The 23113-nt window shown below is 38.2% G+C and overlaps 1 protein-coding gene across 1 annotated transcript in view; it reads right to left on the reverse strand.

Annotated features, from left to right (window-relative positions):
• LOC132326642 (complement C1q tumor necrosis factor-related protein 7) overlaps positions 1 to 23113 on the reverse strand; it is a 114441-nt gene that overhangs the window by 36193 nt on the left and 55135 nt on the right. Inside the window, exons 1-10 of the mRNA XM_059845140.1 lie at positions 17056 to 17263; positions 11651 to 11739; positions 11051 to 11152; positions 9189 to 9290; positions 8205 to 8363; positions 7808 to 7958; positions 6498 to 6634; positions 5108 to 5239; positions 3177 to 3386; positions 975 to 1078 (exon numbers count right to left, since the gene is read on the reverse strand). Coding sequence (XP_059701123.1) covers positions 975 to 1078; positions 3177 to 3386; positions 5108 to 5239; positions 6498 to 6634; positions 7808 to 7958; positions 8205 to 8363; positions 9189 to 9290; positions 11051 to 11152; positions 11651 to 11739; positions 17056 to 17104 — 1235 coding nt within the window. The 5' untranslated portion in view covers positions 17105 to 17263. Of the gene's footprint in view, positions 1 to 974; positions 1079 to 3176; positions 3387 to 5107; positions 5240 to 6497; positions 6635 to 7807; positions 7959 to 8204; positions 8364 to 9188; positions 9291 to 11050; positions 11153 to 11650; positions 11740 to 17055 lie in introns of the transcript that reaches the window.

Below are 23113 nucleotides of genomic sequence, written 5' to 3' on the forward strand. Positions count from 1 at the left end.
CCTCTAGCAGATATGTTAATAAGATACTGATAAAAGCTATACCATTTTCAATTGAAGGAATTCTTTTTCCTTCAGTATAAAAATAGTAAATTATAGACTACTTTATGTTCTGTCTAAAAGGAGTGTGTGGATGCACAAGTTTAGCAGATGTAAATTTCAAAGCTGAAAGCAGAATTGTTATTAAAAAATTCTTCCTCTTCATATTGTGTGTGCAGTGTGACCCATTACATCACTTTACAGTTCTGTTTCTTTAAATGAATACATTACTGCCTACTCTTAGATTGTGAAAAACTTTCAGACTTTTGTTATCTACTAGTTAAAAGGCTGTTCAGCATGGATATCCAAAAGAACTTCTTTTTTATCATACTGCTAACACTTACAGTTCATCACTGTCCATCTGCCAAAAATAATACACACTGCCACTACCAAGCCAAAAACCGTAGCATATTTTTTACAACTCAGCTTTTCCCCAAGAACAATAACTGTAATCTTGCAAAACAAAATTCTACCACTTTATTTGTATTAACCCATTGGAAAAAACAAGGCCAAAATACCTTAGAATGGGAAGGAAATCAAGAACATTTGTGTAATGAGGAAGAGGATGGAAAAAACTAGGGGTTTTGTCTGTTAAAAAAATTACCTTATTGCATTGCAAAAGCTTTGTGCATCCATCTGAAGTCTACTGAAACTGTAATTAAATTTAATTATACAAAACATACTAGTAAATAGCTACTCAGAAATTAATAAACATAATCAAATTAGACCCATTTTGAATGAAAATTTCAGCCTAAACTATATTTTCTTCATAATGTTTTATGCAACTTATCAGTGAGAACTCTTAAATCCTCAAAATTCTTCTAGAGCTACTTATAGTAGAATTTAAAAGTCTGACATGAATCATATTCTGTACCAACATGTAAAGGAAAAAAGGAATTCAATTTTAAAACCCAACAATTTATTGAATTCATACCCACCTGATCTCCATTTTGTATTCAGGTATGCTTTGCTGAGCCACAGGAACGCCATCACCACCACCACCTTCCATACTATATTGCACAGCACTCCTCAAAGCATGCAGCTTGAACAAACAAACAAAAAAGGTAATTAACAGATGGCTTAACAAGGTATGCAATGTGCTGCACTTTGAAAGGAAAGTGCTAATTACTAGTGACAGAAAACCCTGAACTATCCTGATTCTGCATTTACAGGGTTTTGCCATGTCTGTGAGGTGATTCCTCAGCAAGACATTTTAATTAGGATCCCTGGATATAGGGGGGAGATTTACTAACTTTTATCACTGCAGCAGATCTAATCAAGGGGAAGACTGATCTGGGGAGCATTCTGAAAGCTCAGGAATCAAAGGTGTAAGTGAAAAAAGACCTCAAGTCAGCAAAAACCCCCAAGTTTCACAAAAGCCTTTCTTGGGACTAGGAAGGGCTATTAAAGGTAATCCTTAATGAATTAGAAAACCCCAGCATCACAGAATAGAATCACAGAATCATTAAGGTTGAAAAAGTCCTCCCAGATGTAAACTAAACCACAGCACCAAGTGCCACATCCAGTCATTTTCTGAACACTTCCAGGGATGGTGACTCCACTTCTTCCCTGGCCAGTGCATTCCAATATCTAATCACTATTTCACTGAATAAATTCTTCCTGATGTACAATTTAACCTTCCCTGGCACAGCTTCTGGCCACTCAGTCCTCTTGACTTGCCTCTGGTTGCCTGGGGTAAGAGACTGAACCCCTCACCTGGCCTACAGCCTCCTTTCAGGCAGTTGCAGAGAGCAACAGGGTCCCTCATGAGCATCTCCAGGTTAAACCATCCCTGAAAGGAGACTGTAGAGAGATGTTGGTCTCTTCTGTCAAGTAACAAGGGATAGGACAAGAGGAAACAGCTTCAAGTCCCAGGGAGGTTAGATTGGATCTTGGGAAAAAATTTCTTCACTGAAAGCTTTGTCAAGCACTGGAACAGGCTCTGCAGGGACATCTACCATCCCTGGAGATATTTAAAAGATGTGCAGACTGGTACTTGGGGGCTAGTGGTTTAGTGATGGACTTGGCAGTGCTGGGTTAATGGCTGAACTTGATGGTGTTAGAGGTCTTTCCCAACCTTAATGATTCTATGGCTTTATAAGTTCCTGTAATGAAGACATGGATAACCCAAATGTTCTGTTTCAGACAGCACTAAGGCAAATCCTTCAAAAGTACTAACAGAACAAAGTATACCAAGGAATTATTTTGTGACACTGTGAAATGTCTATCCATCATTAGAACTATAACCTAATGCTTTATATAAAAATTCAGAAATATCCGTACACCACCTACTGACCCTCATTACACTAATACAAAAATGAGCAATATACAATGTACAATATACAATGATTATTTTCCCCTTATAATAGTTCTTTAATGTAAAATAATGACCTTTAGTTTATGGAAATCTGAATGCATATGTACTTAATAATCCAACTAATTTTTGACAGAGAAGTGATCTTTTGGGCCCTGATGACATCAGAATTGTGTTGACAATGCCTTATGTTTGTGTACACACTTAAACCAAAAAACCACTGCTATTACTTCCAATGTACAGAGAGAGGAAGAGTGGTGGTACACAGGGGATGAGCAGCCCTGTCAAGCTCACCCAGGAAGCCAGCAACAGAGCCAGCAACACAGGAGTCTACATCCAGCCTTGGGTTCTGCCATGTCACAAGAGTCCCAGAGTAAATGTGGCAGCAGTATGCATTTTAAACACAGATACATACGTAGAAATGGGTTCTACTTTTGAACAATCTGGTGAAATTAAACTGCTTCCTTTTACTTTGATTTGATAACTGAAGCTAAACTTCACTAACTTCCCTCCATCATTGAATAATGTCTTTTGCTGTCTCCCTGTCAGAGCTGCTGTACACAATCCTGTAATGTCTTATCTGTCACTTAATGGGAAACATTTTGGATACTCTAAGGAATACTATGCAAATGTTACTGTATTCCTTTTACTTCGGAGTTAATTCAAATTCAAAGATCAAAGAAATTCTTAATCTTAAAAATGCAATTCTGCACTGAGCACAAGCAACTCAGTCAAATATTTAGGTTTTTCACTTCTGACAAGTTCAGCTTTTACCTTAAACTGTCATGTCATTTTCTCAACAAGTATGAAGACAGAACAGAAATACCTTGTCTGTGAGAAGTTTGGTAAGATTCTTCTGTTTCCTTGCTAAATACTGATCATATAGCTGAGCCAGTTTAGCTGCTAACACATGCTCACGGCTAAAACAGGGATGATGGGTGAATATCAGTCCAGAAATATCAATATCCAATTGAAACAGCCCCTGAAAATCTCCAGGTCCAACAAAATACTGATTGGTAGATGTCATTTTTATTGCCTGAAAGGAAAAAGGAATAAAATGAATTTAGAGATTCTTACAACAGTATTTTTCAAGGATTTTTTTTTGTTTGTCCATGTGAGGCTGAAATATACTGAATATAAAATAATATCTTCCTATACTGAAGGTTTTGCTGAGCAATGAAGAGAAGGAAACTGAATTAGAAAAAAGCAGAGCCTTCTAGTTCTGTTTTGACACATTTGTTTAGTATTGCTTTGTTTCCTCTTAGAACTGAGCTCTAGGATAGGGTCCAGCTCTCAGAACAGATCTCCTTGTAGATTAGGAAGACAAGGAGCTCTCCTTGTAGATTGTGTAGATTAGGAAATATATTACTTGCTTCCCCATTCAAACACCAGGGAAATTCAGACCAGTAAATGAAAGTTTTCAATAACAAAGCTTAAAAAGCCTACTTCAATCCATTGCAACAAAAAGACATCCATGGCTTACACCCTCAAGTTAGTGAAATCAGAAGAGAATTAACACTGCTTCCAGCCTGACTACTCCTGCTCCCTTATTAGGATCCTTCAGAAGACATTCACCAGCGGTATTATGGTGCTGTAAAAGATTGTTAGTTATGTAGCATTTGTTGTAGTCCCTTTCTGAGAACAGGAAAAAGCAGGATTTGGAGGAAAATTTAGCTGTTGCATAGGACTTATTTAGCTCTTTTATAGGACTGACATAAATGGTCATGAAACACACTTGAGTCCACCTGATCCTTCCACATTCAGTTTCTCATCAAAAGATATCATGTGTCATAAAAATGAGAACTTTGAATTCCTTATGCTTTAACTGTTTTTCTGCCCCTAAAGGACCCTTAAGCTCAGTGTCTTACCACTGTGACTTAGATATTTCTATGTCACTGTTCATGTCAACTTGGTGTTCCTGAAACATGAGCTCTCTTGGCCTATCTTTACATGATCTAAACAGTAAATTCTTCCTGCCTGCAGAAGCACCCTGCACAGATCTGTGCTACTGGATGCAGACTGTGGGTTGCATATTTATTACCAGCATCAACTGAAGGGCCACATTTAAATTTGTATCAACAACAGTCAGAAGCACTTATGTGTCCCAAATGAGCACTCTATTTTAAAGTCTTAGAAGTCAGCTTTTCCAAAGGGTAATAGAATTCTAACAAGCAGAACAAGTAAAGCTTGCTTCAAGATTGCTGAATGGTTTTAATTGAAACTTATTTTGATTTGTGCTGATTGCACATTGAGACTGCTGTTTGCCAGGGTAGGTACGCTGTGACTGGAAAAAGCCAACCACAAAAACCCCTGCAAATAAAACAAACATGAAAAACAAAGCAAAACCTCCACAACCTCCCCAAAATATCTGAATTGATGCTACATAACTCAAAATTAGTCACTGTCTACATGAGCAACCTCTATATATACACTAATATAGGAACTGCTCTACTTTGGCATGAGAATATCTAAGGGGCCTCACAATGATCTTAGTGGCTCAGATTTTCAGGTGTTTGTCATGAGCTGACACTTTACTACTTCAACCAGGACTACATAAACTCTTCATCCTTTTGTATGCATTTTTAAAAGAAAAAACAGACAGATACTTAATAAAGTAGAACTGATTTAAAGAACAGATATGAAATCACAAAAACCAATCAATAGTCATGGTTCTTAGCACAAAACCCTTCATGTCACCAGGGTTTCTGGTGCAGAAGAACTGGGACACTGAGTCTCACATATATGAAATATGCTTACCTTTCTATACACTGTTTCAAGTTCTGGTGCAATGCCTTCTTCGAGTGAGAATACTGGAGGCCTAGTAGAAGACTGTTTAATTGGATTAGGCAATGCCAAGATTTTGCCATCATCACCAAACCATTCTTTCCCCTACAAAGAAAAACAAAATTATATATTCTTACTTTATAAAGGAATTACTTGCAAAATCGTAATTCTTATAAAAAATACAGAATAAAAGGTGATGGATTGTTTGTGACTGAAATAACCAAAAGTTTCCTAATACACCAAAATGAAATCTTCAAATATACCAGAGGTAAGTTTTGAAATTAAAAGACCAAGATGTTGCTCAAACTTTGATTATACTCATTTATTTTCCCTTCAACATTCAGTGTGATAGATTTGAAAGAAAAAAAAATCAACATGTCAGTTATTTAAATGTTATTTTCTTAAATCACTAAAATGGAAAGAATTCTAAGTCTTGTTTTACACAAGAGCTAAATGGCAGCTCAGATGATTTATCAAAGCACCTCTTAAATCTTCTAGTCCAAAACCTGAACTACTTAAACAGCATCTATGAAAGCAGACCAGGTAAGTATTTTACACAGAAATTGCTATCCATGGTTTCACATGGATAATTCATCCCTCTGTTCTCATGACCTGGATTCAAACACAGCTTAAACCAGTGCAGCTGAAAGGATGCTGCCCTACCCTGTTAGTTCCATACCTGCTTTATATACCTTGTATTTATATTTATTATTATTTTCAATACCTGACCATTGAGCCAGATGTTGATGTGGAAACACCAGGAAGTCAAGCAGAAAACTAACTGGGTTCAAACGGCCCATTCAAAAATTTTAGATCCAAATGTTCCCAATCTGATTAGCAAAAGAACATGAAGAATACACAGAATCACAAAGAAAAAGGAAAAAAAAAGGGCAGCTTCTGCTCAGGAGTTTAAGTCTATACTGAATACACACCTTACCATGTATAGGATGATAATATCGGAGGACAAAATATATCCAAGCTACTTTTCCAAGTCTTTCCCAAGTCTTCAAGTCATACTTAAAAATCTGAAAGGATTCTACAACCTCTCTGATAATCTATACCAATATTTAATTAGCCTTCCAGTCTGATCAGTGGTCTGTTTCTCAGCAGGTTACAAGCAGAGCCAAGAAAATACACCAGTTTTGTAAGACCCAGTCTGATGTTCTGACAGTGGGGTTAAACTAAAAACAGGCTCCTACAAAAGTATGTATTTCCCAACACCTGATGCTGCTAAACATTTTGAAGATGAAAGCCCCATATTAGCATGACTATCCACGTACTTAACTATAACAAAAAAAGGATACTTATAAAGATAAATAAAATACTGATAAAAGTTACAACTAAAAAGGTAGCAGTGACTTACTTGGTCCTGTCTGAGTATTCGGTTTTCTAAAATATTTTGATTAGACTGTGATACAAAGGGCCTTTCTCCAGTGTAAAGACCTTCATCCTCAAGGTACCTGGGCTGCATATTTCTAGGCATCTTCTCAGAAGCAGGCACTAATGAGACATTAGAAGAAAGAAGAAAACCATGTAAAATATCTTGTAACTGTAGTTTTAGTTTGTTAATTCTTAAAATGATTGGCACTGTATAATAAGCATGCTGTCAGAAGTATTTTGCTACATAGGAAAAAAAGAAATAAATACAGAATTAAAACAGGTCCTTATCTTAATCAAGACAGATCTCCCATAATAGTACCACAAAGCACCACAGTTCTAATAAACCAATAACTAAAAATTTCTTTACCAAAAATACTTCAAGCTACTTAGTGGAGTTTAGTGTTAATAGTTGCTTGCAGAACAGTGTAAAAAACCTGGAGTAGCAACTGACTAGAGAAGCATTTTTAAGTCTTTCCAATGGAAAGTGAAACATTCAAACTAATCAGACCTTCAGTTAACAAATAGTTTGCTTAAGCTAGTGTCATACAAGAATTATGTTAGCCAAATAACAGCAGGTGGAGTTTGAAGACCTGCCTGCAAGGCTGTTTCACTGTGTATATGGATTCAATATTTTTCAAGAAGCAACCTCGAACCAGGAAAAGATTGTACTGAGGGTTACAACAAAAGTTCTCCCCTAAATCAGAACACAGTGGATCACACAGAAGTAGTCAGAACTAAATTACAAGACATGAAAAAACAGAGGCATACAACGTGAAATATTATGACATTGCACTGCAAGCTGTACTGGTACCATTCCAGTATATAGTGGGAGACTTGTTTCTATTTCTTTCAGTTCAAATATCAAATAGCAAGTGATACTATAAAGCAATTTTTTAGGACTTTGAAGTTCTGTGGGAATAAGGCAAAAAAGTCAGAGATATGATCAATGCTGAATACATTAAATAACAGCAGAAGAGGGGCTAGCACCTTGCATTTCCTACAGACAGCAGTAAGGAAAATACCCCCAAGCAACTGAGGTGCCCTGAGTACACCTGCCAGTGCAGCAGGTGATGACCTGCTGAAGTGTGCATGCTCCCAGCTAATCCATCTGCCAGACTTTTTCACACTCAACTGGATGAGCAGTGTCAGAGAGCTGCAATGAAACACCTCTCTCTGCTGCAATGAAACATCTCTCTCTGCTGCTGCTGATAGTACCAGATTTCCTCAGCAAATCAGAGGGTGCCATGCTCTGCAAAAATCCAGGAACTAAATGGATAAGCACAATCTTCATACCTGCTAACATGCTGGGAACAAAGAGAAATTCTTTTTCCCTTTTCAGTTGCTCAGTGTAGCTTTCACAATCAACAGGTTTCACTACTACAAGGTCTTCATCTGTCTGCCCTATGAATAAATCATCATCTTTCACTAGGCATACGTCTTCATCCTATTGGTTAAGTGCAAACATCTGTTAGTTTGTCTGTTTCTTAAGAAAGTTTCTTGAGAAAGTATGCTTTGAGAATTTTTAAGGAAACCAAAGATCCTGTTTTATATATAATAAAACATATATGTATATAAATAAATAAATAAAATGAACAGAAATAAAAATAATAAAAAAATAATAAAAATAAATAAAAATTACATGAGCAGAATTCTGAATAAAAAATATTAACATTTATACTATAGTTCCCACCATTTCATCCTCCTCTTGTTCATCTTCTTCTTCTACCTCTTCTTCTTCATTTAATCCATTCTTTTTTCTGGATCCAGCTTCCATTTTCTCTGCTACAGCATCAAAATTGAAGGTAAAGAAATTATATGCTTCTTCCTCAGAAGGAAAATCATCCTGGAACTAAAAAAAGAAGACAAAGATACTTTATTATGTATTCTTAAGAAAATTAGGGCAAGTGAATAAATTGAATAAATCTTCCCATTAATAATATGAAACAGCAGCATGTATAAACATTTGTTATAAGATAATTATTATTTTATCTCAAACAGAACTCACTCAAATGCTGAAGCTAACTGAAATTTGTAAATGATTCATTAAACTTTCTCTATTTCTATATATTCATTAAATATTTCTTGCAAAGTTTTGTTGAAAAAGTTACCTGGTCTAATTTTAACATTCTTATTGTTTTAAATATAAACCATTTGTGAATCAGAACACCAAAGTTTAAGTTCTGGCCACACTGCAGATACCTAGGCAAATGACAGGCAAAGAAATTTCTAATGGCCTTTTGCCTTTGAAGGATCCAGGTCCCTTTAGCTTTAGGATGAATCCTCTAGGAAAAGAATTAACATTAGTACTTTGTGGTTAATAAATATCAATATACTAGTCTGTAAAATGCTTTAACTGCGAACTGGTGGCATTCAATAAAAAAGATTTAAACAGAAGACATGTTTTTCCTGCAAACCCCTGTAGTGTCCAGATGGATTTACTACAGCTTTTAGGGTTTTTTAACCAAATGACCCAAAGCCATTCTTATATTTGATGAAGGTTCCTTTTATATACTTCAATTATTGGCACATACTGCTTGTGAATTTTTAAATTAAATAAAACCTTCGCCACTGCTTAAGACTGAATTCTGTCTCCTTCTTCAAACAGAATCATGAAGCCATATAAAGGTTAAATTAAATTAATATTCATTATTGAAATGGAGGAATTGGTACTTACTGTTGACTTTTGCTTAAGCTTTTTTACAGAATCACGAAACTTTACTTTTGATGTTAAGTGTGATTCACCCTCTGGCATCTCCCTGAATTTATCATTATCAGACTGCATAAAAACATATACATAAGTTTTAGTATACATCTAGTGAATCATAAAAAAATACAAACAATTGACTAGAGTTATTAGATATTGCACTTTTACAGAATAAAATAACAAAAGAGAAACATCGCTACTGTGGTAACAAAGGGATTGCATATTGATTTTACAAGGGTACATCTAACCATTACTTAATTCCTTTGGGTCAAGAAATAGACTGTAGAGCATGTAGAAATGGTTCACTGCATAAATGACAGTAGCTGTCTTCACTGCTGATGGGATCATTGTTTCTGCACTCCTGAACACAAGCAATCACATGCTGATGTCCAAAGGGAGAGCAAGGAGGCAGCAATGGCTGCCCTTGGGCAGACAGCCCCAGCAGGGCAGCAGTGTCAGAGGGGCTGCTGGCAGAGACTGCAGCTCAGGGAAGGGAATCAGAGCTCCTCTCAGACAACCCCTGCTGCAATCAGGAAAACCCTCTTTGGTATTGTTTAAAAAGGTGGTGTTCACTGCTTGGCTGCTGAAATACACACTCGATTATTTATTTTATTCTGTCAAACATTATTGCTAGGCTACTCTCTAACTCCATGGGTGACACACCCCTGCCTTTTCTTGAAAAGAGGTATCATGTTTATCCACTTGCAGTCACGATCACTGTAAAGGTCACTGGTTCTGAGGTTGCATCAGCAAGTGCATTTAAGTGCTTTAAAGTGATTGTCATCAGGCTTAACCAACAAAAATACATCTACCATTCTAACTGTTCTTCTTTGTGGTCTGAATTGTTAGATTAAAGGAAGACAATTCTTAAGTTTACCTCTATTACAATAATATCAAAAAGAAAATCTGACTCTGTCAATCTGATGGCCACTTGTTTAACAACAATACCTTGTGCATAAATAAGTACAAGAAACAAAACCAACATGTAGAAAGTTTCACATATACTTGATATAAAATTAATAAACAACTCTAATAAGGATATTGCTTCTACATTTTCCTAATACAAATATATTAAAACAGTACTACTTAACTGAAAGCTGTAATAATTGCTTATTATAAGATAACATTGCCAAGAATCTTCCCACAATGTACATGAAATAACAATTCTCCCCCAGACAAGTGATTTAGCCAGGCTAAATGATATTGTTTGAAATTCCATACAAAGGTGTTACTGCTATATGCTGTTATTTCCTGGGAGTAACACATTCTTTGGAACACATTTTCTACAGCAAGCAATCTTTCTGTGAATTCTGAAGAATATGAGTGCCAGTTCTGCACAGGCAAAGCCTTTGTTGTTTTTTTAATACAAAATTCATTTTCTAACAAAGAACATGTTTATACAAAAAAACCTCAATATAAAATGGCAACAAGGAAACACAATAAAATACAATGACAAAGTTCATATCCAGCATTTAGCAATTGCACTGTTCAAATTTATATAAAGCTCTTTTACAGTGGGAGCTTTATTTATATAAAGGTCCTGATCTAGTAAATTTTAAATACTTCAAGGCATCTTAAACAACAGAAGTCAAGAATCTCTAAATGACACAAGTTTCACATGATGTTCATACTACAATGTAAGTAATTTATTACTGTTAAATATATACTTTAAAAACAATAATCAGAACGGCTCCTTTCTGGTTACTAAATCAAGCAGCAGCATAATTCTGTTAAATGAAATTGATCTTCAAGAGTGTGAAGACTTTGCTTTTTTCATGTTTCACATTCACTTTCTTATGATAAGAATAGCAAGATAGAATGCAGACTTTTACCCTTTTATCCAGTCCAACTCCTGCTTTTCTTTCTCTGATGCCTTTTAAGCGCCTTGGTTGTGAACTGGGGTCTTCTTGTGATAAAGTAATTTCAGCTTTTGTCTAAGCAAACAAATGAAAAAAATGTTTAGCTGTAATAGAAACAGAAATAGATCAAAGCTATAATGATTCCTAGGAACTCAACACTTATATTTGTGTTAGGGACAGAATCTATAATTATAAAATCAGCTTAAGCGATTTTCCAGATCCATATATTAATATCCCTTATTAAACTGTACAGCGAACATAAAAAGAAATCCATTACTTTCAAAATAGTGTAAGAAATTTTTTGGCAAAGAACACAGAAGGAACTTGTAATGACTGTATCATCTGAATTACAAAACAATGATACCTTCTAGGTTACTATCAACAAATTAAATATTAACTTTAGAAAAGAAAATAGCAATGTAACTATACTCATGAACTGAGTACTCTTTCAGCTTCAGAAATAAAAAAGCAGATATCCCAACTCAAATTCACACAGCACAAAGCAAGTAAAATGAAGTGGGTGTTCCTTATAAGACTGAGGTCAATCAAACAGGACTTCTGAAGGATTCTTACCCTTGCTGCTTTTAGTTTCTCTCTCATTCGCTGCCTAACAGAAAGCTCTGCAAAGCTTATCCTTGATGTAGAAGGAGCGGGTGGCAACTCTGAAACAGAAAAAAAGTGGAAATGTTTTTAAATTAAGTATTTTCTGAAAGAAATGTATGGAAAATAAAACCATTTATACCAGAGTCCCACATTCCAACAGAGAATGCATGAGAAAATATGAATGAAACATATTTTTTGGAATCCAGTCCTTAAAATGTATAATTTAAATGCCTTTACACTACAACAGATCTACCTTTCACTATATACTATGAATCACCGTAAGAAATGCTTAAGTACACTTTTAGTCCACCAATATTTAGAAAAGAAAAATACATCAAGATAAACCTCACTACTACTGATTCTACTCAGAACCATCAAGAGATTTGGGAGAATTCTAATATTTCCAAATTATACAATTTATTGCTTGTATTTCTAGAAAATAAACACTCATTGCATTTGGAAACTTTCAAAAGAATTAACAAGGTGCAAAGTGCTAACCCCCATTTTGCAAATATTTGAAGCATCTGCCTCAATCTAACGCCTTTAAAAGATATATTAACCATTTTAATGGTGCAATAGTGTTTATCTGTACAGAAAACACAAGCAAGACTTCTCAGAAAGTCACATTTTCTCACAGATGGCCTTTGAAAAGTTTTTGGAATTGAGAAAAAACTTAAGCAATTTTTGAAGCTTCAGGCTCACGAAAGATTATGGCACACAGAAAAAAGGTTCTGCCTGCTGGAGATGGAAATTATGAACTTTAACTGCAGTTTGAAAGGTGGGTACACACTGGAAAAAACAACAACTTTTTATTCTAACACTGGAACTGAGCGGCTTAAACAGTTATGGAACATTCACTAGGGCAAGCTTTTAAGTTAAAAAACAGAACCAAACAAATAGATAAACCCCAACCCTCAAAGAAATTCAATCAACCAAAAAACCCCACCAAACCCAAGAATCAAGACTTAGAAAAAAATATTTCAAGGAAGAAGCGGGTCTAGAGTTACCTTTAGATTTTCCTCTTGTGAATTTTTTCTACCATTTCATTCTGTTCAGTTAGCATGCAAAAATATATTCTATTTCATTGCAGCAAATGTGTTATTCGATTCCACTCTAATAAATGCAGACTAGAAAGCAACAGATCAGATGATCTGAAATCCTTTACAACTGTCTGTAAACATTTCCAGACAAGTTAAGTGAACAGTGTAAACAGGCAAAATTAGGGCAGAAAAAAATCTGCTGCTACTTTAAGCACTCAGAGCATCAGAACTTATGCTCTGTATGCAGAATTCTTTATTAATTCATCTGTTCCTTGAGACAACAGGGTCATTATCTTTTCTATATATAATGAAAACCATTTTAAGGCTTTGGTAGTTGCATCCAATACTGTGAGATACTGTAGCTTTTTGAAAAAAATGGCCACATTAAAAAATTGGTTTTGTTACTTTATTTCTCTGGACAAACACTTTTGCTCTGCTTATGTAAACAGGCTCTACAGCCAACTAAGTTGTGCTCAACTTCAAAATATATCTTTGAAGTGAAGAAAGGAAAACTGATATCCATGAACACATTACTTTGCAGGATCACCATCAGAAGGCTTAAAAATATCCCACCATGGTTTGGCTCCTACAGTGGCTCTGTGTTTTACGTCAGACAGATCTAACAATTTTGCTGGATAGTCAAACCAAAATTAAACCTGAGAATCTGAAAATGTCATCTAGTGTTTTCCTTGGATTTCATCTGCACTCAGACGGGGCCAAAGCCATTGGACCTCAGTGTGGCTTCAAAGCTCTCTACACTGACACTGACTCAGAACTTCTGCAAGTATCTCAAAGGATGCAGAAACCAGGCACAAGACAGATGTTAATGCTCTGACCAAGCATCAGTTACCTGAATGAAAACAGGGAATGGTAACTTCCAGCACAGATCCTAGAAAAACTGCTGTACTTTTCATGGATACAACAACGGCATAAATGCACAGTTAAGACACAAACCCAACAATGAAGAAAAATTTACAGCAACACTGCAGTTGTGCTGGCTTCACAAGGCAGTAACTACCAGACACAGGCTTTTTATTTAAAGCAATTCTTTTGAAACTCTTATTTAGTAGGCTGACTAGTGGACAGCCATACAGCCATGTCGTTCCATTTGAGAAAGATATAAAGGCATTAAGCACACACATTAAGCACAAATTTCTACAAACAGATTGCATTATAAATCAGTAGAGACTGACTGAATGTTTGAAAGACTGGTACAGAGATTATGCTGAATATTAAGTGAACAGGTAGCTGATAGACATGTTTCAAGAAAAGCTTGCCATAGTGGGCCAAGAACGATAATCATTCCATGCTAGAAGAAAATAAACCACCTATTTGAGGGATGTGACAAATTGACGATTACAGAAAAATTATCTACTTCCCACTTGTCTTAAAATACAGTTCCCTTTTCCTGAAAAAAGCAGTGTGGGGGTGTGTATACTTTTAACACCACAGATTTAACATAATACGATGACAACTATGACAAACTAAGAACGTCTCAGAATAGAGGTGATGCATTATCACAGGCATCAAAGTAAAAGCAAAACCAGAGAGTGGAGCAAAGAGACAATGTAGAACTTTTCAATGGCACCTGGAAAACTGAAGGAGGAAATATTTTTTTTTTAATGGGTAGCTATCACTTGGCAAAAAAATGATAATCAGAAATTCATACACAGATCATCACTCTAACAAAGGAGTGAGAAACTCAAATCTACTCTTACTTGATAACTGGGCAGCACAATAGCTAACAGCAGTTGTCAGCATATTCAAAACCATAACAAATACATGGAAATTTAAATTATTTATATATCGATGAAACTGAATCCTGGAGAGGTAAGGGAAACTGAATTCAGTTTTGAATAGATAGATGAAGGCTTCAGCTCAAGATGTAGTCTTTCTCAAAATGCAAGATGCAACTTCAAAAAACCCAACCAAATAGATGGATAAATTATACTACAATTAAGTAAACCAATGCTACAGTCTATCCAAAATATCACATATCGTACTTTTCACTTGATCATACAAAGTTTGCAAAATTACAGGTATTTTGGAAGCAGAAGTAACAGAGCAAAATACTCAGGAAAACAAAACATTTATCACATATGGAAACTAGTGACTAGTTTTCTTCTGAAGAGCTATTCTGTTTATTCTTGGAAAATAAGCTTCTGTAAAAGAAAATAACCATCACTAGAGGGTGCCTCAATTTTCCCATGCAATCAACTCTTAAAATTGTTTGGACTCTATCTGTCAACAGCATAGCACTTCCTAGCACAAGCTGGTACAGTGAGACTCAAAAAACTTACATAAGAAATGCATGCAGAAACTGAAGAGCTGGAAACATCCCTAAATTGTAAATGTCTTTAATAATTTGTCTGTACCATATTTTGCTAAAATGTGTTAAAGGACAGTACACGCATTTTATTTTGGTAAAACTTGACATTGATGAAAAGCCAAGCATGTTTATACTTCACTAGATTTTCATTGTACTGATTTTTTAATATTCTGCTCTTAATTAGATCTTTTATGCATCCTGCTTAGGTAAACCATAAACCCATGGTTTACCAGAAAGATCAGACATCCAGTTCTAGCAGTTTCTCACCACCACATCACTCTCTTACACTCTCCTACGTTGTAGGAGTATTTAATGTGGGACATTAAAATAGCATGCCAATAAATCTTCATACCCCTTCAAGCACAAATTATGAGGTTTACAGTACCAATAGGGTTGGAAGGCACCTCTGGAGGTGATCCAATCCATGGAGATCATCCCATGGCAAGGCAGTCACCTAGAGCAGCTTACACAGGAATGTGTTCTGGTGGGTTTTGAATATCTCCAAAGTGGGAGACTCCATGATCTCCCTAGGCAGCATTCTCCAGTGCTCCACCACACTCCATGTAAAAAAATTCCTTCTCACATTGAAGTGAAGCGTTGAAGCTTATGACAGTGGCTCCGTGCTCTGTTGCTAGGCGCCCCCAAAAAGCCTGGCACCCTCCTCTTGGTCCCTGCCCTAATGAGATCCCTTCTCAGTCCTCTCCAGACTAAACAGGCACAGCTCCCACACTCTCTTTTCATAAGAGAAATAGGCCAGACCCCTCAGCATCTTCATGGCCTTCCACTGGACCCTCTCCAGTAGCTCCATGTCTTAGTCCTGAGGAGCCCACAGCTGGTCATGGCACTCCAGAAGCGGCCTCACTAGGACTGAGTAGAGGGAGAAGATCACCCCCCTGGACCTGCTGGCCATACTATTGCTGATGCACCCCAGGATACCATCAGCCCTCCTGGAACAAGGGTACTGCTGGCTCATGGACAGTTTGTTATCCACCAAGATCCCAGGTCCTGTTCAGCAGAGCTGCTCTTTAGTAGGTCAGTCCTGAGCCTGGGCTGGTACTTGGGGCCATTCCTCCCCAAGTGCAGGACCCTACACCTGCCCTTGTTGAACCTCACTAAGTTTCCCTGTGCCCAACTCCAGCCTATCAAGGTCCCACTGAATGGCAGCACAGCCCTCAGGTGTAGCAGCCACTCCCTCAGTTTTGTACCACCAGAAAACTTGCTGAGGGTACATTCTATCCAATTGTCCAGGTCGTTGATAAACAAAATGAGTAAGACTGGACTCACTATTGATTCCCAGGGAATGCCATGGATTAGAGGCCTCCTACTCTGCTGACCACAACCCTCTGAGCTCTGCCATTCAGCCAGCTCCTGGTCCACCTCACTGTCCACTCATCGAACCCACATTTCCTGAGCTTGCCTGCATGGATATCATGGGAGACAGTGCAAAACCCTTGTGAAGTCAAGACAGACAACACCCATTGCTGTCCCCTCACTGATCCATCCTGCCATGCCATGATAGGCAGCTATCAGATTGATTTCCCCACGGCAGAGCCATGCTGACTACTCCAGATGACTTTCTTCTCCTCTACATGCTTGGTGATGACCTCTGGAATGATCTGCTCCATAACGTTCCCAGTGATGGAGACAAGGCTGACTTGCCAGGCCAACTTAATAAATACCGCACAGCTACATAAACATATCTGAAAAACGAAGGCTTTTCATAATCTAACCATATTTAAACGCGACGGGAGCACGTTGTTCGAGTGCACCCACTGCCTGTCCGCTCGAAGCCGGAGCTGACCCGGTGGTGACAAGCCCAGTCCCCCGCCCACCCCTCGGATGCCGGCAGGAAGCCCTGTGAGGAGAGATCGCAGCAGCGCTGCCGCCTGTGGCCGCGGAGAACCTGGGAGCGGGGCCGCGGCCCGAGGCACAGCGCCGGCACTGACACCGACGGGCGGACAGCCAGAGCCCGGCGGAGCCGCGCCCCGCCGCTGGGAGTCACTCACCGCGCACTGTCTCTGCCTCGGGGCCGTCGCTGGGCCGTGCTGCCGACATGGTGCCGCTGCGCTCCGCCCGCGGCCCGGCGGGACCCGCAGCCCCCGGCGGCGGCAGCGGGGACGGAAAGGCGATGGCGGCGGCAGCGCGGCCCGGCCCGGAGCGGGACCCGGCCCGGAGCGGGACCCGGCCCGGAGCGGGACCCGGCCCGGAGCGGGGCACAGCGAGCGCGCCTGCGCGGGGCTGCGCGTGCGCGCGGGCCGGGAGCGCGCGGCGGGACCCGGCCGGGAGTGAGGGATGGAGGAACGGACAGAGGGACAGACGGACGCCCTCCGCACTGGCTTCACACCAATATGTTTTATATATACAGTTATAGACATCTGCCTTATCTTTACGGGTAATCTCATGCCATAGGGGTTTGGGCATTCTTTTCCCCCACTGGCATTTTACCGTTTAAACGTGATTACCTCGAAAGGTGAGAAAACAGAATAACTTCGTGGTTTTGTGACCTACGCAAGGCTAGATATATTTAACGAATGATTTGAAGATAATTTCATCTACTGAATGTGGATCAATACGAAACAGAATTTAAAAAAAAAACACAAATCCAAAACACATTAAGGGTGCCTACTTCCAGCAGTGGTACTTGGAGTTGCAGTGTATTTGCACAGAAATTAATTGTGCAGATCTGAAAGAACTAGAATGGTACTGACAGGTGAGAAGAACTTAAAAGAGAATCTTGCCTTACTTATTTCACTTTTCACAGCTATATGTATAAAAGTCTCCTATTATTCTCAGTGAAAAATGATCATAAAACATGTTTGTCTCTATGAACTGGACACTAACCTCCATGATTATCATAGGGATTCTTCACTGCAGTTCATCTGGGCAGTGGCTGATACCTGGCTGTCACAAACAACACAGGAATTCCTCAGAACTGATATGCTTCAATACATGCATAATGATCATGAGAGATGTTCCACCTGACGTTTTTCCCCCTAACACTTAAATTACACTATTTAACATACAGGCTTTGTATGTTAAAAAACCTTTATTTTTTTCATAAAGGAATGATTAAAAAAATATATATCCATTTAATTATTCCACATAATAGTGAATAATGTGGGCCAGTACCTGCTATATGAACACTTTTTTTTTTTCTTTTACGTAAGCAGCCCATCTTTGATCCATAAAGCCCACTGCAATATTCAGATCATAGGGATATGTTCAATCCCCTTTCTCCCTGCTTTCAGCCATGAGCTGAAATTACTTCTGCCCCCCTAATTACTTCGGTTTTTTCTGCACTAGAAAGTGGCTGTATTTGTTTACAAGCATTGGGGGAAGTTTTACCTTTTTATCTACACAACTCAATTTGTTGCTACTCTTCGTGCGGGTTCCTGTCCTGCTTTACCTTTCCCAGATGGAAAAGCAGCCATGGCTGTAAGTTGTTCCTGGCACAAAGCTGGTGCCAGCCTGGCTGCACCCGTGCAAAACCCGAGGGCTGATGGACTGTGCTCACAGATGAAGTCACTCACAACAGCATTGTTTATCCTGGATATTAAAATCCCCGTGAAACAACTTGTGGGAGTAAAATGTGGGGCCTTTTTGTGGACATGCCTAATCTTCTTTGGCAAGAGGGCTAACTGAGGCTGACACAGGTCACCTGTGGTTTCCTTGTCACTTCTTTGTACTGGGTGTATACAGGCTCATGCATACTTGTTTCAAAAAGTGCTTCCAGCCCAGCCTAGAAGGTGCAGAGTGATCTTCATATCCCTCCTTGTCTCTTAGGAAGTACCAAATGAAAAAGGAGAAGTTTCCTTCTGCCTCAGGCTTAGCTTTAGCAACTACTGGCCTCAAGTATTATCAGATTTCTTGATATGTGTCAACTAGCACAGGGAGCTGAACTCACCCTAAGCAAGTGTTTCTCCTAGAGAAATGTAACTCCCTCCCTAACCACCTGTGCACTTGCCTCAGCACCCCTTCCCTCAGTATCTCTCACCAGGCTAAGGGTTATCTACCTAAAAATGGCCACATTTCCTTGCTGCTGGCAAGGCTCATTAAAGCCCCTCTCCACAGCACAAAAAGCACAGCACTGCAAGGAGCAGCAGCCTTTTTATCACTTGGCACATAAATCTCTTTTTCATATCAGGCTTTATGTATCAGATTTAAACAGTCTTTCCTAAAGGCACATGTAAATGTGGAACACTGACAGCATCGAAGAAGTGCTTTATGGCAGCTTTCTTTAACAATTTGGTAGCATTTCTTGAAGTTAAGTACTATAACAGACACTTTAAAATGTAATAAACAACTGGATGGAAGAACTATGAAGCTCTCCACTAGCTCAGAGGTGGTTTCCAAGCACTGAAAACTAACAACAGGAACACAGAGAAGCTTCTCACATTGCTCTTTAAAAAAATTATTGCATCAAAAGTACCTAGAAAATAATTTTGAGGATTTTGTGTTACTTAAATCTGTCTCATTCCTGAAAGTACATTAAATGCAGTGACACTGAAACAGAGCTTAAGAAAAATGTTTGCTTCCTACCTGGGTTTTCTTGTGCAACAGCTCTTGGATCACACACAAGAGCCAAACACCACACTCCCCCTAAAAGCAGCACCCCAGCTGTGCTTTTAAAGAGAAAGAGTCAGATTTCCTGCTTAAACCACTAAAACACTTCTGGCAAACTTCTTTTTGTAAACAATTTCATCTATGGTAAAAGGGAAATCATAAATAAAATATGGAGAGGATGCAGCTCCAGCAGACATTTTCAGTTACTGCAGTGATTTTAAAAAGCAAATATCCACAGTATATTTTACAGGGTCAAGGATGGTTATTTCAGGCTGAAATACAATAAAATTGTCACTCATCCTAACTTTAAGTATCTAACTTTGTTAAATTATCTGACTCAACTTCTTTCTACTGCTTCTAAAGTAAGTGCAAGAGCAGCACAGACCTTGGGATTTGTATGAACAGAGCAGTGACTCCTAAATACCAATCATTTATGGAAGAGACTGGTTCACTGTGTTGACTAAAGAGAGATGTTAAACCTCTAATTCAGACTATATGACAACATTCCAGCAAGTAAATATTTTTTTAGGTTAGTTTAGAAACCCTAAATTTTACTCTGAAAAAATCCCTGTAAACTTCATGTAAGGATAAATCCTTGAAGCTGATGGTTAGTAGCCAGTTGTTTTGCTGGTGCTCTCTGTGTTCCAATGCATTAAAGTACTTGAAGTAACTACTGGAGATGCATCAAGGGACCAAGACTGCATTATTCTTTACAGGGGACCTTTAAAAATCAGCATCAGCCTCAGCAAACTTCTTAGCTTGTTATTTGGGGGAAAAATTACAGGACACATAGCAGAGTTAAAAAAGATATCTCTCAGAAGCTGTTATTGGCTAACAGGCTTTTTGCCACCCCAGGATTAAAAAATGTGTTAGTAAGTGCTCAGAGGAAGAAGAAAAATCATAACTTCCTAGAGTTATCAATATACTTTAATATTTCTGTGTCAGAAAAAAAAGGGATATGAAGTCTATGATAGTTGTTTTAGAGTCTGCTTAAAAGGAATCACACTTTTGAAGCCCTTGTTGGAGAAACAGAGGAGAGATGGTTTATCTCCTTGTTAAATGCTTACAACCAGTTTATGTTGATGCTAGGAAGGCAGAAATGCCAGCGCTGTGAGATGGTTTGTAGAAATGTGAATTGTCTTATATACCATCCCTAATTTTTGTAGCTACAAAGGAATTTATAACTTTCCTGTCAAGTCTGGAAAGGAGTATTTTCTGCTGCACTGAATTATTAACAAAACAATATCTTATGTTAACATGTGTATTAATATCTCTAGTATGATCAGAGTAAACAAAATTGAGAATACTAAATGGAGTTACTGGACCTATTTATAATTGTCTGTATATAAACAGTCCCTATACCATCTGAAGGTCTATTACTGCAAAGTATTAGTGGTTGGAATCACATTAAAAGAGATGGATAAATTGCTTCTCCTTTCTGAATACTATGCTGAGAAGGAAACCATGGGAAGAAGTAAATAGTTAAAAGAGTTTAGGGCTATGCATTTTTACTTGTAGAAAGAGGAACTGTCGTGGCTAGAAACATCTGATATGACAAAAGCTTTCAGGAAAGGGAAAGATATGTAATAGGGGGACAGGTTTCTTAGGGTAACATGCACAGCACACATCTCTATTATCTGCTAAGAATCACTGCATGTGGGACTGTGGAAATGATTCAGTGGGTGAAAATTCATACAAAATTTTGGCAAGAACTCAGGTTCAAGATCTTGTTTTGCTAATTGTGTCCCAACAATATACTCCAGTATCAGAAACAGTTGTACAAACAGTTTAAATTATGGACAAATATGAGCAGCATTTATGTAGGAACATTACTATGAGACCCTAAAGGAGTAGTCAGTCCTTTGCCTAACAGGATGGAAAGCTGCTTAAAAACACATGTCAGTACAATGACTCTGCTCACAGGAGACATACACAATCTGAACCACATGTGTTTCCTGGGGTGGAGAACAAGCCATTTATCTTGGTCAGCTCTATGAAAAATGGCCAGCCTAATGCCATTGATCACACTGGGCAGCAGACTGCGTGCTGCACATAAGGCAGTGTGAGCTGCTCTGCTTTGCTAGGTGTGACACTGGCACTCTGGGCCATTAATTGCTGTTCTGTCAATGATGGTCAAGGCTGGCTTTTAGAACAGGCAGAGCAGATGGCAGCTTGGAGTGCCCATGGTGCAGGATGGCCCAGAGTGGGCAGAGGCATCATAGACCCTTAGTTCAGAGTTAAAACATTTTAAAACTCAGCAGTGGATAATGAGCCCTGGAGGTATGTCACTGGCTTTGAGGACAATATAAGGTTTCCTTTGCCATATACACCTCTTATTTCCTGCCTAGAATCAAAGTCAAAATTTGTGAAGTCAACAGAAGGGAAACAGCAAGTGTTACCAGCCACATAGAGCGTTTACAGAATAACAGTACATGTTGCTGTCTTCTTAGAGTTGGAATTTAGGTATTGTGTGCAACCCTCCAGTGATCCCAGTTTTAGGGAGGTTACAAACTAGAAAGAACACTCTGCTCATCTTAATTATTTTTAAACTGATCACACCTTACTCCAACATGATAGAAATCTCAAAATCCATTTTTTGTAATTTGTCATATGCAGTTTAGAAGTCTGTGTTCACACATCAGAATGTCTGACAAAATGTGCGTGAAGGCAGGTGGTGCATGGAAGGGAAATCAACATCAGTGGTAGGAAAGTTTTCAGATGATGAAAGAGATTGTTGTTCAGCTCAAAAGTTTTAAGTCTTTTTCACTTTCTTCTGAGCCTAGAGATAACACTTCATTGAATGTAGTAAAAGAAAAATCACTGCTCCTACATTTCCTTCATGCAATTCACTAATTTCTAAAAAATCCCACCTTCTTCTTGTAAAAAAATCACTTACAGCCCACTGAGAACCATGGTTCATTTGTATTTTCAAGAAGTCAGTATTTTTGTCCCTTTGTTAAGATGTCATAAACAAGGTTATTTTACCACAGAGATGATTTTACAAATTCTGCCTTAGATTTTTTATTTGATTTAGGATTTAGGACAGGTTCCTTAAAAATGAAAGGAAACAAATTTATTATTTTTTACTTTGGTGTAAGTAGAATCACTCCAGGATTAACTTAAGTATCCTTAAAAATGTCATTTTTTATATACTTTTGTGTATTGAGGCATGAGGCATGAGAGGATGGCTAGCCCATCTTAATATGTTGCAAAATTCTCTGGAGACCAGCCAGGTTACTTCAGTTGAAGTTGTCCCAGGAGGGACTCAAGCAATACTTTATGGAAGATCTGCCAATAGGACACTTCCATCATTATCAGGGTATTTCTCATCAATTCACATCTTCTTTCTAATTTTGAGACATATAAATTGCCAAATTATATTGTGACACTTTTTCCACTTAGCAGATTGTTCTTGAAGAGCAGACATCTTATTTAACTCTTGCCATCTCTAAGTTAAAGGCTACCCTAGGTTAGTAACTTAGATGCAGGTACCTCCTGATT

The sequence above is a fragment of the Haemorhous mexicanus genome, chromosome 4 (assembly GCF_027477595.1).
Source record: "Haemorhous mexicanus isolate bHaeMex1 chromosome 4, bHaeMex1.pri, whole genome shotgun sequence".
NCBI classification, from domain to species: domain Eukaryota; kingdom Metazoa; phylum Chordata; class Aves; order Passeriformes; family Fringillidae; genus Haemorhous; species Haemorhous mexicanus.